Source organism: Triturus cristatus, chromosome 4_1 (genome assembly GCF_964204655.1).
Source record: "Triturus cristatus chromosome 4_1, aTriCri1.1, whole genome shotgun sequence".
Taxonomy (NCBI): Eukaryota; Metazoa; Chordata; class Amphibia; order Caudata; family Salamandridae; genus Triturus; species Triturus cristatus.
Window position 1 is genome coordinate 981323794 of NC_140585.1, and position 13253 is coordinate 981337046.

General features: G+C 41.5%; 1 protein-coding gene across 1 annotated transcript in view; it reads right to left on the reverse strand.

The window, feature by feature from the left end:
• Positions 1-13253, reverse strand: part of LOC146855939 (sodium-coupled monocarboxylate transporter 1-like) — a 363001-nt gene that overhangs the window by 89718 nt on the left and 260030 nt on the right. The window contains exon 12 of the mRNA XM_085650685.1: positions 10330-10559. Coding sequence (XP_085506811.1) covers positions 10330-10559 — 230 coding nt within the window. The remainder of the gene's footprint in view (positions 1-10329; positions 10560-13253) is intronic.

Consider the following 13253-nt stretch of genomic DNA (forward strand, 5'->3'; position numbering starts at 1 on the left):
GCCTCATCTTCACAATGGCCCCCCCAGACCGCCAGGGATGCCTGGTTTCACCTTGGAGATTCCCGTCAGGGACCATCTCTCAGGGAAAGCCAGGACGGGTTCCCCAGCGGTTGAAGCGCGGAGATACTCCTCCGGGAGTCGATTCTAGCGCTATATAAGCCCACAATACAATACAATACAAAAGGCATGTTCTATCCTTTCCAGTAGTACTTTTGTCGTTTTAGGGGTTCATACTAAATGGAACAAAGTTAACTGTGGCCAGGGTCACCGGAAATATGCCATTTTGAGGCTGCTCCATTCTTTGCATAGTTATGGATTTTCCACATAATCCATCATCTGATGCATAATTTGCAGATTTTAACAAAAAAACATTTTTCTAGCTCAAATGGAAGAAAAGTTACAAAAAATATTGCAGTGGAGTGCAAATCGCAAACATTTGGCTGCTTCCTTTCAGTTGCATAATACTGCATTTGAGTTACAACTAGTCCGAATTAGGTGAACTCTTTGTCCAGACAGTGTTAATGTGAGTAAATGACAAAATGATGAACTGATACTATCACAAAATGTGCTGCATCACGCTGCACAATTAGCATTTTCTTGCCACATAATTTAGTAAGGCATGCCACATAATTTGGTCCTCCCTTGCTCAGTAGCGGCTCCTGGAGGGAGTGCTGCGGTGTGGTAGTGTGGGGTGGGGGTGGGGGAGGGGCAGGGTGGGGTTTAGTAAACTCCGGCATATGGCCGAACCGAGGTAAATACTTAAATAAAACGAATTATATTGCGCACGCTGCTACGCCAAATGGCGATGCAGCGTGTGCAATGTAATTCATTTTATTTATTTATTTATGTACTTACCTCGGTTCGTCCGTATGCCGGAGTTTACAACCCCCCACCCTAGCCCTCCCCCGCCCCGCCCCGCCCCACCGCCCCACAGCACTCCCTCCAGGAGCCGCTACTACCCTTGCTGCATAATTCTAGTGGCCCTGATTCTGGTGAGGTAAAGCAATTAGAACTCTGGCTGCTGTACAGGTACATTATGGAGAAGGCCATTGGCTTAGACCCCTTAGTACTATATCGTTCAGGTTTTTAAACCTAGCTTGCATTGTCTCCTGCACCTATGAGGTAGTACTACTCACTGCAATGTTCAATGAGTAGCGTTTATTTTAATTAGAAATATGCTGTTCACATTGTGTTATTAATACATAACATGGTTTGAACATGTTAAACAATAAACTGATATAGCCCAGTAGAATTTTCACCAGCAGGAGAGCTAGATTATAATACTAACTAGAAACTTTGCTTAGTCCACCTCAGAAGCAAACCCTCAAAATCGTATATATGCTCATCTCCACTGATAGCAAACTACAAGTGCAAGGCTAGCTATCATTGATTAATTGTTCTGGCTTCCCTCCATGACTCATCAAAAATACAAAATGCTAGAGTTTCTACAAGATTTTCAGAAGATTAAAAAAAGCCCAGTATGAACTCTTTCTGCTCTGTAAAGAAAAGATCATTGTACCATAACCACACTTTAACTATGACATCTAAATAGTGTTCCACTCCATATCAAATGAGGCAACGTTCTGTTCAATGACATCACTGACAACCAATAAATCAAAAACAAAGGGGGGAGTGAAGAGGGATGAGGGTAGAATCATCCTCCTCGTGTTACTATTCTTCAACAAAAAGATCCTACCGCTACATTACATTATGTCCTTCATTATCTGAAAAATTACAATAATTATGGTGTAGAAGAAGTGTATTACAGACCCCTCAAGTTGTTTAAAGAAGGGGGAAACACTTTGAGTGTTTAAAATACCCCTCACACACTGAAAATTAATTCAGTGTCATGCTTCATCATTGTGGTCTTCCCGTCCCTGTACGGGGCGAGGCGTGCTACGACCTACGTAGATGTAGGAGCACTTAAATTCGTGAGAAAAGTTGTGTCGTGCATAAGGTGGTAGGGTCGAGAAAGAAAGTGGTGAAAAATGTAAAAGTTCCCTGGCTAGTGGAAAAAATATAATTTATTGCCTTCCCTAGCTGGAAACATAAGAAATGGGGAGGTATAGAGGGTGTACTGTAATGAGTAGCCTTCCACGGGGTCAACATGTTTCAATAGCCATCACCCTGGCTTTCTTCTTCAGGACCAAGAGCGATCCTTACTCCAATTCTATAATTCACAATGTACATGTGCCTAATATTCTTTAGTGCACGCACTTCATGCCCTAATGTGGCATGCAAAAAATACCCTGTTGGTATTTTATTAATGATCTGTAAAGGAAAATGAGGAAAGAACAGAACAAGAAATGGAATCAATGATGAATTTTTGCAGCTGTGGGAGTACACACAAAAACCCCCATTGGCAGAGGTATAAAGACGTACAGACATATCCTCTTCCATTTCTTTACTCACGTTTTCATTTCTCACGATCATTTTGTAACGGCCGAAAGATCGAAATACACATAGTAATTTACACACACAAGTAAAAATAAAAACGAACACAATGGCAGAAAACACGGGACTTACCTTCACAGAGGAAGAAATAGACAACATTATAGCTTCACTAAATAATTTTGAAGGTTTAAATACACCAGAACCCACACCTGAGAATAATGACTGGGATGATATAGCACAATTGAGACGGACCCAAATAAAAACTGCTCTCCATGGTCTTCTAATGACGGAATGTCTAAAGGCAAACGCAGCACCACAAGGGTTGATAGTCAAAAACGAGCCGTTTATCTTCCAGCATGGCAAAACATTTAAAAAGGATTGGTCTCTAATATCCTGGCACTGCACTGGGGACTGGCTGGTGGTAATATTAAAGACAGCTGGCAGACTAGCACAGGAACTGAAGATTAAAATTTAGGAAATAGAGGTACGTTTGAAGAGCTACGAATCACCTAGTGCACTCAAAAAACATCTTGATGAATTGAATAAAACTCTGAATGACTTTGAAGTGACATTAAAACAAAGCAAATATAACAAGCTAAAAAAGGACACCAGCTACTTCAGCCATAAAAGGGTACATCCCTACACTAGAGAGGATTACAAACCCCAGACAAACTATCAAGAGATGACGACAGATGACGATTCATCAGAGACAGGATCTAACAGCTCAGACTCCAACAGAGAGAAGAGTCCAAGATATTGAGGAGGAAGGAGCAACAACAGGCGCCCAGCATATCATAGACAGAGAGGTTGGGGCCACAATCAGGGCCCACCTGTATATCCAGTACATCCTTTCGGACCTCCTGCATACCAACATCCGCAAGGAGCATACAACCAATGGAACTACCCTCCGCAGGATTTCCCCTACTATGAACAGACCCATTTTTTAGGGTCACGCCAAGGAAGGAACATAGGAAGAAACTGGAGAGGAAACAATGTACACTGGACACCCCGAGACGAGGAGCAGACCTAGCTATCAATGAGGAGCATGACGGGGGCCTCAATGAGCAGGAAATTAATCACGTGGTGAATCTGCCAAATTTCGCCTTAAGAACTGCACAGATCAAGGTTCTAGAAAAAGGGCTAGGTTTTGCATGAACTGCAAATTTGGATAAATTCCTTTTGTGCAAGGAAATGAAGGAGTTTATGAGGAGACTGAAGTTACAAGTCTTCTTCAAAGACAAAGAACAAACAGACAAACAAGATGGAGATACAGGTCTGAAACCTAAATCAACCTTCATTCCACCAGAGTCAAATTTACCTGTGGAACTTATTACTTTTGAGAAAGCCGTTATGAAAGAACTGGAAGAAATAGACCCTACTACTAACTAAGTCTTTCACAACATCACGAAAGAAGAGAGCAATGTTATCAAGGAACTGGCCAAGAACACCAACCTGATAATAAAACCAGCTGATTAGGGAGGGGCGATCGTGATACAGTCGGTCAATCAGTATGATCAGGAATGCAGACGCCTCCTCCGAGACGAAGGAAATTATGAAATCCTGAACCAAGACCTAACTGAACAGATATGGGTACAGATAGCAAACATGGTGGAGGAAGCACGGTCGCATGGATGGATATCCAGGAAAGAAGGAGATTTCCTGACCACAGGTTCTCCAAAGACACCATATTTTTACACAATACCTAAAATACACAAAAATCTGGAAACTCCATCAGGCCCCTCGATAGTATCAGGTATAGGTTTCATAGAACCCGTCTCAAAATTTGCGGATGCATACCTACGACCTTTGGTGCAAAAAACATCCACATATCTAAAAGACACAAAGGATGTTCTAACACTACTAGAGGAAACGCTCTTTGACCCAGAGAAACAGCTGTGATGTGGAAAGTTTTTACACCAGTCTTCCCGACAACAAGACTTTGCCCATCATTGAGGATGTACTCTTTTACACAGACTGGAAATACCAAACACCACGAAACGTGATCATGGAATGCTGTAATCTGGCACTAAAAAATTATTTCTTTGAATACAACAAGACCTTATACCTCCAAAAACACAGGACCAGCATGGGGAGCACGTTTGCTCCTAGTATAGCTGGCCTGTGTGTCCATCAGTTGGAGAAACAAAAAATCCTACATGTCAACAACCCCTTTCACAACCATATAAATATATGGAAACGGTATATTGACGATATACTAATCATCTGGGATGGAGATGAAACCACAGTAAAACGTTTCATTACTTGGCTTAATTGTCAAGACGATTTTTTGAAATTTACCAGCACCACAACAAACAAAGAACTAGTCTTCCTAGATATGAATATATATCCTAAAGGAGAAAAACTTGTGACCACAACCCATTTTAAATCCACTTCTAAAAACTGCTTGTTATTATACCAAAGCTTCCACCCGAGACATCTCCGTGACAACCTCCCATATGGACAATTTTTACGCCTAAGGAGGAATTGCACGGAGATTGACGATTTTAAACAACAATCGGGAGATTTAAAAAAGAAACTTGAAAAACGCCAATAGCAAAGAAAGGTGATTGAAAAAGCTACAAAAGAGCTCGGAACAACTGCCGAGAAAGTCTCCTTGAGCCACTGCCATACAAAGAAGAAGAAAAACGTCCAATCTGCATTACAACATTCAATACTAATTCCAATCAAATCACAAAGGAATAAACACTGGCGAATCTTGAACAGTGGAGGAATGAATCTCCCAAAACCTATCTTCTCGCAGAGAAGAGGAAGAAGCATCAGAGATATGGTGGTGCACACCAGACCAAGAGAGAGAGAACCTACTATACAAACAACAGTATTACCACAAGTCTCAGGCCATAACCCATGTGGAATGTGTAATATGTGTAGATTGACCAAAAAAAGCAAAGAAATGATCTTCCACAATGGCATTAGATGGGACCAAAGACATTTCACAACATGCAACACCAAAAATGTGGTGTATCTGATTACATGTCCATGCCTGCTGGAGTACGTAGGCATGACCACACGCCCCGTTAAAATCAAAATATGAGAACACAAGAGTAACATCAAATGTAAAAAGAACACTACAAAAATGGCTATATGTTTCTTTGAAAAGGGACACAAGTGGGAAGAAATCTCCTGGACAGTGATAGAACAGGTCCAAAATGAGAGGTACCTATTTGACAAAGAACAGCGATGGGTGTTTTGCTTAAGGACTCATGATATAGGTATGAATGATGAAATTCCCTGGAACCAACTGTAAACATGCAGTATGAACACCTCATGACCACTACTGTGAAAAGGCAATTTTGTGACCTCTTGATGCGTTCATTCGGATGTCCTAGGGGCCAATGCTATCCCTTCACCCATTAGAGCTATCTTTATTTAAGACAAATGATTCCACCATTAGATCTAATACTCTCCATTAAAGATGAGAAACACGGACCGGGTGGTTGAGCTAGGCATCTCTATACCGAGGAATTAATAAGTACCCTCTGGATGAGCCCTATTCATCTTTCACATGAAGGCCAGTTTGTTTAAAAAACATTGTGATGAAGAATTTTTCATGTAAAGCAGGCAGTAAAAATAAAGAGCATACCTAAAAAAAATCGTCATGATCCGTATGAGACCAGTCTCCTTTTCACAACACAATCTTGTTTACATCATAGTAATTTCATAATTTCACAATCCTTCAATAGAAGTTACCTATTCGATTGTTCCCAGGAGCGCGATGGAAAATAGCCTGAAAATACTGCGAGATTTTTTGGCAGGAAGTGCTGTTTTTCGTACACACTCGAACGACACACGCAAGGCAGCCATTTCGTGTAATTCACGTTCTAGTGTTCACCCGCTTTACATTTTTTAGCACGCTTTCTCAATCAGCTGGCAAGTTAAGTACGGGCTCCGAACGCTCACAAACCGTTCTACAGAGCTACGAAAAGGTAATACCTGGTAGAGTGTGCAGCCTTCAGAATGTAAGTAAGACGATGGCAAGTCTTTAAGACAGCTGCCCTCTGATGCATAATAGGAAAGCTTATCTGTTGAAAAACGGAAAACATTTAATCTCCACTATTCTTCCTGCAGTGTCTGACTACAGGCGCCCTTCCCTTCCGTGACAGATCTTGAGGCAAATACTACATTGAGTTTATGTATGTATAATCACTATGACAATAAGTATGGATGAATTATAATATATCAATCGATCAATGCCCTGTATTACATCACAGGCTTTTGTAGGAGTACATGTGTCTGTGGATGAGAGTAATGTTTGTTACATTTGATTGTTTGTTTCAAACATTTTGTTTAAAGGCCAATCGTGAGAAGTGTTTTTAAACCTTGTGAGCATTTTTAATTCAACATTGGGCAGCCCAGCACCCACTCTAGAGTTTGATTGTGGTGCTTAGTGATAACCACGAGAAATATATCACAGTGGTATTCACCACTAATCTGTCCTTCCTACATGATGGTGATGTGCAATTCATGCGCAGTACAAAAAATTCATCATTGATTCTGTTTCTTGTTTTATTATTTCCCATTTTCCTTTACAGATCATTGATAAAATACCAACAGGGTATTTTTTGCATGCCACATTAGGGCATGAAGTGCATGCACTAAAGAATATTAGGCACATGTACATTGTGAATTATAGAATTGGAGTAGGGATCGCTCTTGGTCCTGAAGAAGAAAGCCAGGGGGATGGCAGTACACCATCTATACCTCCCCATTTTTAATGTTTCCAGCTAGGAAAGGCAATAAATTATATTTTTTCAACTAGCCAGGGAACTTTTAAATTTTGCACCACTTTCTTTCTCGACCCTACCACCTTATGCACGACACATAACTTTTCTCACAAATTTAAGTGCTCCTGCGTCTACGTAGGTCGTAGCACCCCCCGCCCCGTAGAGGGACGGAAGACCCCAATGATGAAGCATGATACTGAATTAATTTTCAGTGAGTGAGGGGTATTTTAAAAAAACTCGAAGTGTTTCCCCTTCTTTAAACAACTGGAGGGGTCTGTAATACTCTTCTTCTAAATTATGATTGTAATCTTTCAGATAATGAAGGACATAATGTAATGTAGCGATAGGATCTTTTTGTTGAAGAATAATCACTGACAACCAACCTGACCCTCTAAACAGCATCCTGCATGCTCCTTGCTGCCTAACCAACATTTATTTGTAAGTATGACAGAATTCCACTTACCCATTGAGAACTCAGTTGGCTCTCTTTGCTAAGCATACCTCATTGAAGTAATTGAAGTCATAGAGCATGGTCAATAAGATAATCAATGCAAGCAACCCTGTCACCCAACATTAAGATGCAAGCAACCCTGCCAACCAATATAAGACTTCATGGGGTTGTACAACACCTGCAGCAGCATAGACATTCTTTAGATCATAAAGTTCGGGAATGTGAAAACAAGACGTCAGTCGTTATCCTGATATGCAGATCAGGATTTTCATCCCAATCCAGGTGTGGCCTGCCTCCTCCCTTCTCCAATTCCAGAAAAAGCTGAAGCCTTGTTGCTTCGGACAAGACCTTGATGCACATTGACCTCACAATTCACAGACTCCACCTTTAGTGTGCCTTAACCTCACCTTTGCCTCTTAATTATTGTAGCCTGCTACTCCTCCATGATAATGTTGCAAAATTCACTGCCTCCAAACCTCTACTGCCCCTTTTCTCCAGTATCTTGCTCTGTTGTACCTAATACTATGTTGTGCACTATGTTTATCTTGAGTGCTCCTTTGATTTGCAGTTAAAAAATTACATATGTGCATTCATAAGAATGGAAGTAACTCTCCTAAGGTTTAAGAAAATATTAAAAACTATTGTGTTAGACCTGTCAGCCTTAGCGTGGTCTTCCCCCAAACATTTTGCCTTCCACCACCATTCCTCGTTTTTGCTGTCATTATAACTCTGTGCACTTTACCACTGCTAAGTGCATGTGTTCACTCATCAAAACATGGTAATATAGGATTATCCCCAACTGGCATATTTCATTTACGTATAAGTCCCTAGTAAAGTGGTATTACATGTACCTAGGGTCTGTGAATTAGATGCTAATAGTGGGACTGCAGCACTGATTGTGCCACCCACTTAAATAGCCCCTCAGACATGTCCCAGGCCTGTCATCGCAGAGCCTGTGTGTGCAGTTTTAATCAACCATTTCGACCTGGCAAAGTAAACCTTTTGCCAGGCCCAAAAACTTCCTTTTTAACACATATAAATCACACCTAGGGTTAGCCCTGGACAGCCCAGATGGCAGGTTGCAATGTATTTAAAAATCAGGACATGTACCTTTAAGTTTTACATGTCCTCATTTTATCAGTGCAATTTCTAAAAAGAAAAAGATAATCAGTTCATGTTAGGTGTCTATGAAATTGTAATGAGATACCTTTATTAATAGTAAAGTAGGCGTTTTCATTACAATTATAATATTGCCTCTTTAAGAAAGTTGCCATTTCCTTCCCTTTCTTGCCTGTAGCCTGTCTTGGGTCACATGACTGCGTATAACTGACAGTTAGACTTTGTAAATTCCTCCCAGACAGTCACGTAAGAGAGGGATTAGGTGTGTATGAGGGGGCAATCTACTGGCAGGATAAGGGGCACCACTTACACATGAATAGCCTGTTCTCTGCCTTCACACAAAGGGCCTGGTGACCCTGCATTTTCACTTCAGCCAGCTTTGAGCTAGGGCAGGGGGTGCAAGAAATTCCATGCACTTCAAAGCCACTGTCTAAAAGCTTCTCTCACCTTCCAGAACCAGGGCAGCACGATATAAAAAAAATACCTCACTCTGCTGGACTGCTGCTCTGAAGGAGCTACTACACTGCTGTGCTAATCTTCTGCCTACTGCCCTCTTGACTGGGGAGGAAGAACTAGACCTGCTACCCATCTTGAACCCAGGACCCCAGAGTGGCTCAAAGGGCTAGTTTGATGGTGTCCTGATCTGAGCTTCAGGAACATAAAAGGCTCCTCAAGTGCCCCTCAGGTCCTGGACCCTTGGTGTGGCTAGGCATGCTCTTAAATCAAGCTTTTGGCACTTTGGGACTGCGATCGAGCTTGTTCGCACCTGAACCCCGCAACTTGAACTGAAATTCAGCTCGAGCGACCACCAGCCCATCTCTTTGCACAGCCATCATTGATCTCTGCAGAGGACCGACATCGCGAGCCTCCAGACCACCTATCCACGATGCCTAGCCAGCTCTTCATGCCACACTGACTACTGCTATTGACCCTCTCCTTGATCCCTGCAGCTCTCTTCCACATGGATGGGGCTCTTGGCACAAAACTTGAGAAGTTAAACCTTTATCAGGACTGATCTGGGACTGTATCCGACCTTCGCTCCATCGTGATTGGCTTGATCTTTTAACTTTGACCCAGTGCAGTGCAACCAGAAAGCTGTGGTTGGTGCTTTATACTTTTGGATGCTCTATTACAGTTTATTCTTTAAAAATTCATGACACCATTTCTACTGATTTGATTTCTGTCATTTTGGTCTTGCTTTATTTATTAAATTAGTCTCTATTTTTCTAGCCTGGTGTGAGATTTTGTTGTGTGGTGTTTTTACTGTTTTACTGTTTGATGTGTTGCACAAATACTTTAAACATTGCCTCCAAGTTAAAACTGACTGATCTGTGCCAAGCCACCAGGAAGGTGTGCACAGGTTAATTTGGGGATTTGCTTGTGCCTTGCCCTGATTGGTATTGTGGTTGCTGCTTGACCAGGGCTCACCCCCAGTCAACCAGTAACCCGATTTCTAACATATTGTTTTTAGAGAAGTTTCAAGTAAACACTAGCATTGCCAATTCTTCACTTCCAACATCACCGTTCTAAGCAACAAGTGGTATGGCGTTTTCTTACTCCTGATAAGTGATGGTATACAAAATCCTGATAAAATAATATCTATATGTAAGCTAAATTACCTACCTTTCAGTGTCTTCCATGGGCATCAAAGGCGTGACTGTTGGCACTGCTGTAGTTGAAGTCCAGTTGCTAGTTGAGGTCCAGTTGTTATTTATGTCATAACTGCTAAAGTTGCAGCCAGCAGTACTGAGATTCAATGGTAAACGCCGCTCGGGCGGAGGAATGTAAAGCTGCCCTCCAATTCCAACCCACAGTGAAATACAAAATCCTGTTATAAGTCCCACAATTGCACCCTAAGAAAAAAAAAAGTTATACATTAATTTGGCTGATATTTGAATCACATTCAACTTCTATATGTATGAACTATGAACTATAGGTTGATAAAACAAAAATATTGGATGGGATCAGGTGTGGCAAGAGTGTCTAGTACAAAAAACAATGAATTGAAGAATTGGGCTGGAGGCAATATTGTGGGCATATGAACTCATGTCAAACAGACTCACTCTTTTGTGCCCAACTGACCCAAGATGTAGGATACAGAATGTGGACGTGTTCTCCGCTTGCCACCCTCAGTATAGAGTGATGATCATCCTCATTATATTATTAGAGATAATTCTGCCACACTAGATATATAATCAATGGGCAGTAGCGACAGGTGCACCATGATCTGGGCAGAAGTCCACAGTAGATTCATGTATATTAGGGAGGGGAAATATCCTTGTAGTTTGCTTGTAATCTAAACTATGATTCCCAAATACCAATTGCTACTAATCTAGTATGTCCACTCCTAGCAGACAGCTTAGCTACTATCTCTTATCCAGTCAATGCTACTCTGACTGAACACCCATCAAGGTCTTGACTTCTGGGTGTGAGAAATTAGCTATTGACTACTGGGTGTGAGGAGCATGTCTAATATATCATTACAATGTCTTGTGCACCTGGCACTCCATATTCCTACACACTGATTTCACTTCTCTCTTCTTTGCTGGTACTTCTTTCTTTACTTCCTTGTGGTGCTCTACTTTTCATATAAGGCCAACATATGCCAGGGGTATCTGCGATGGAAGCAGTTGCCTGTGCTCAGCTTACCCAGCTCAAGCTTTATTCTTATGCCTGTAAGTTGTATGCTGTGTATATATCTGTCTTTTGCGGATCATAATTGTTTTTGGGATTGTCACATAAAATAAAATGCCTATTGGGAAATCAGGATACTATTCTTCACCAAACATGACTCCTGCCTGCCCATGATGTACATTTCCTACATAATAAAATATACATAATTTTCATGCTAAATTCTTGTACTACCAAATGTCAGCTATTATACTCATGCAGGAATTAAATTCAAGCAGCAAAACTGATTTCTGCAAAATGTCTGTAGCCTCAATGTAAACTGTTCAGGACCTTACTGAGTGTGGATTGATTCATACACTACATATAAATGCCATAATCAGACTATGCATAAATGTAATCCTTGGCTTACAGATATTTCTTCCATTGGGAATGGCCCAAGTAGCTGATAAGAGAAATTTATCCAGAAGTATTCGGAAAAAGTAGCTAAATTCTGTGGCGTCAATGTCCATATTGCTAGCATAGTGAAGGTGTACTATTATCAAGAATGAAAGTGATATACTATGTAGATCAAAGATCTGTTGAGATTTAACCCATGCAGTGAAAAAGTATGATGCAGCTTTCAATGTAAACACGAGTTAAAGTCGGACCTCTATTCATTTGATTTACTAGATAAAGTGCAGTTTCAGAGTGCTAGTTATCCTGAGGGAATCTTCAGAGGCAACCAGCTTTCAGACGATTCAATAAGTCTTTTACCCCAAATACTGTGTCAGATAGCTACAGGTCTATAAGCTCAACACTATCACAACTGAGAGCCTTCTTTCTCTAGCACATTTCCTTTTCTGATGGATACTTCTAACCACAACTTCCTCACCTTTAGAACATTTTCCAGGTGTCAGACTGGATCTAGAAGTTTTTTATAGGAGTGCTCCTGCATGCCGCTAGGTGATGCCATGCTTCTCTGTGTCTGCTTTGTTCCACCTCAGAAGAAGCATGGTGGAGCCACATATAAGTGCCACCCCTGTGCACAGACGTGAGTTTCTTTCTTTCCACACTTTCAAACATGGATCCGGCTCACCGTTACCTCTTTCATCTATTGTTTATCTGTATTGACAATTACTCAAATCAAAATCCAGAGTGCCAGGGAATGATGTCCTCACCCAAGACTGCACGATTTAAAAGGTGCGGTGGCTGTTGAACACAGAGTTTGATGATGAACCTGCACAAAGTGTGCCTTTTGTGTTTGGACCCAGAGCATGAATTCAAGCCATGCAATGAGTGTGTCCTTTTGTACCTGAAGGAGATCTTGGACCGTTAAGCAAAGCTGCATGTTGCCGAACATGAAAAGAAGTCATGCATCTCATGTAAGTCCCACTGACACTCCAGGTTGAGGGTATGGACCCACCCCCACTTTCGGGCTAATCCTGTGACAGGTCTTCTTCACAATGGAAGTCATCTGGTAAGAAAAAAAGTCAAAATCAAAGAGGAAACATAAGAAGAAGAAGCTGGACTCGGCCTCATTCAATCACTCTCTATTTAAAGAGAAGTCACAAGGGTGTCATGGTGTCAATCAATCTTGCACCTGATCATGGAGCCAGTCCCGAGTTCTCTGAGTCATCGGTGACACTGCAGCAGGTCAAGGACTTTAAGGAGGTCATTATAAGTATTTTGGGGCGTTTATTTGCTTTTTCTTGTGTGCCTTCAGGCCCCAAGGATCCACAGCAGCTGACAGTTAGGTTACCACTGTGCAGCCATCTTCAGTGCCATCTGAGGCACTGGAAACTCTTGGGTTCTGCAACTATTCTAATGGTGAATTCTATTCCGATGCCGATGCCTGAGGAAAATCCGGTGCCGCATCCGATGTTAGACCCCAAGCCGAATTTGTCTCAACCCCTATAGAGGCGATGCTCAGACTCCAT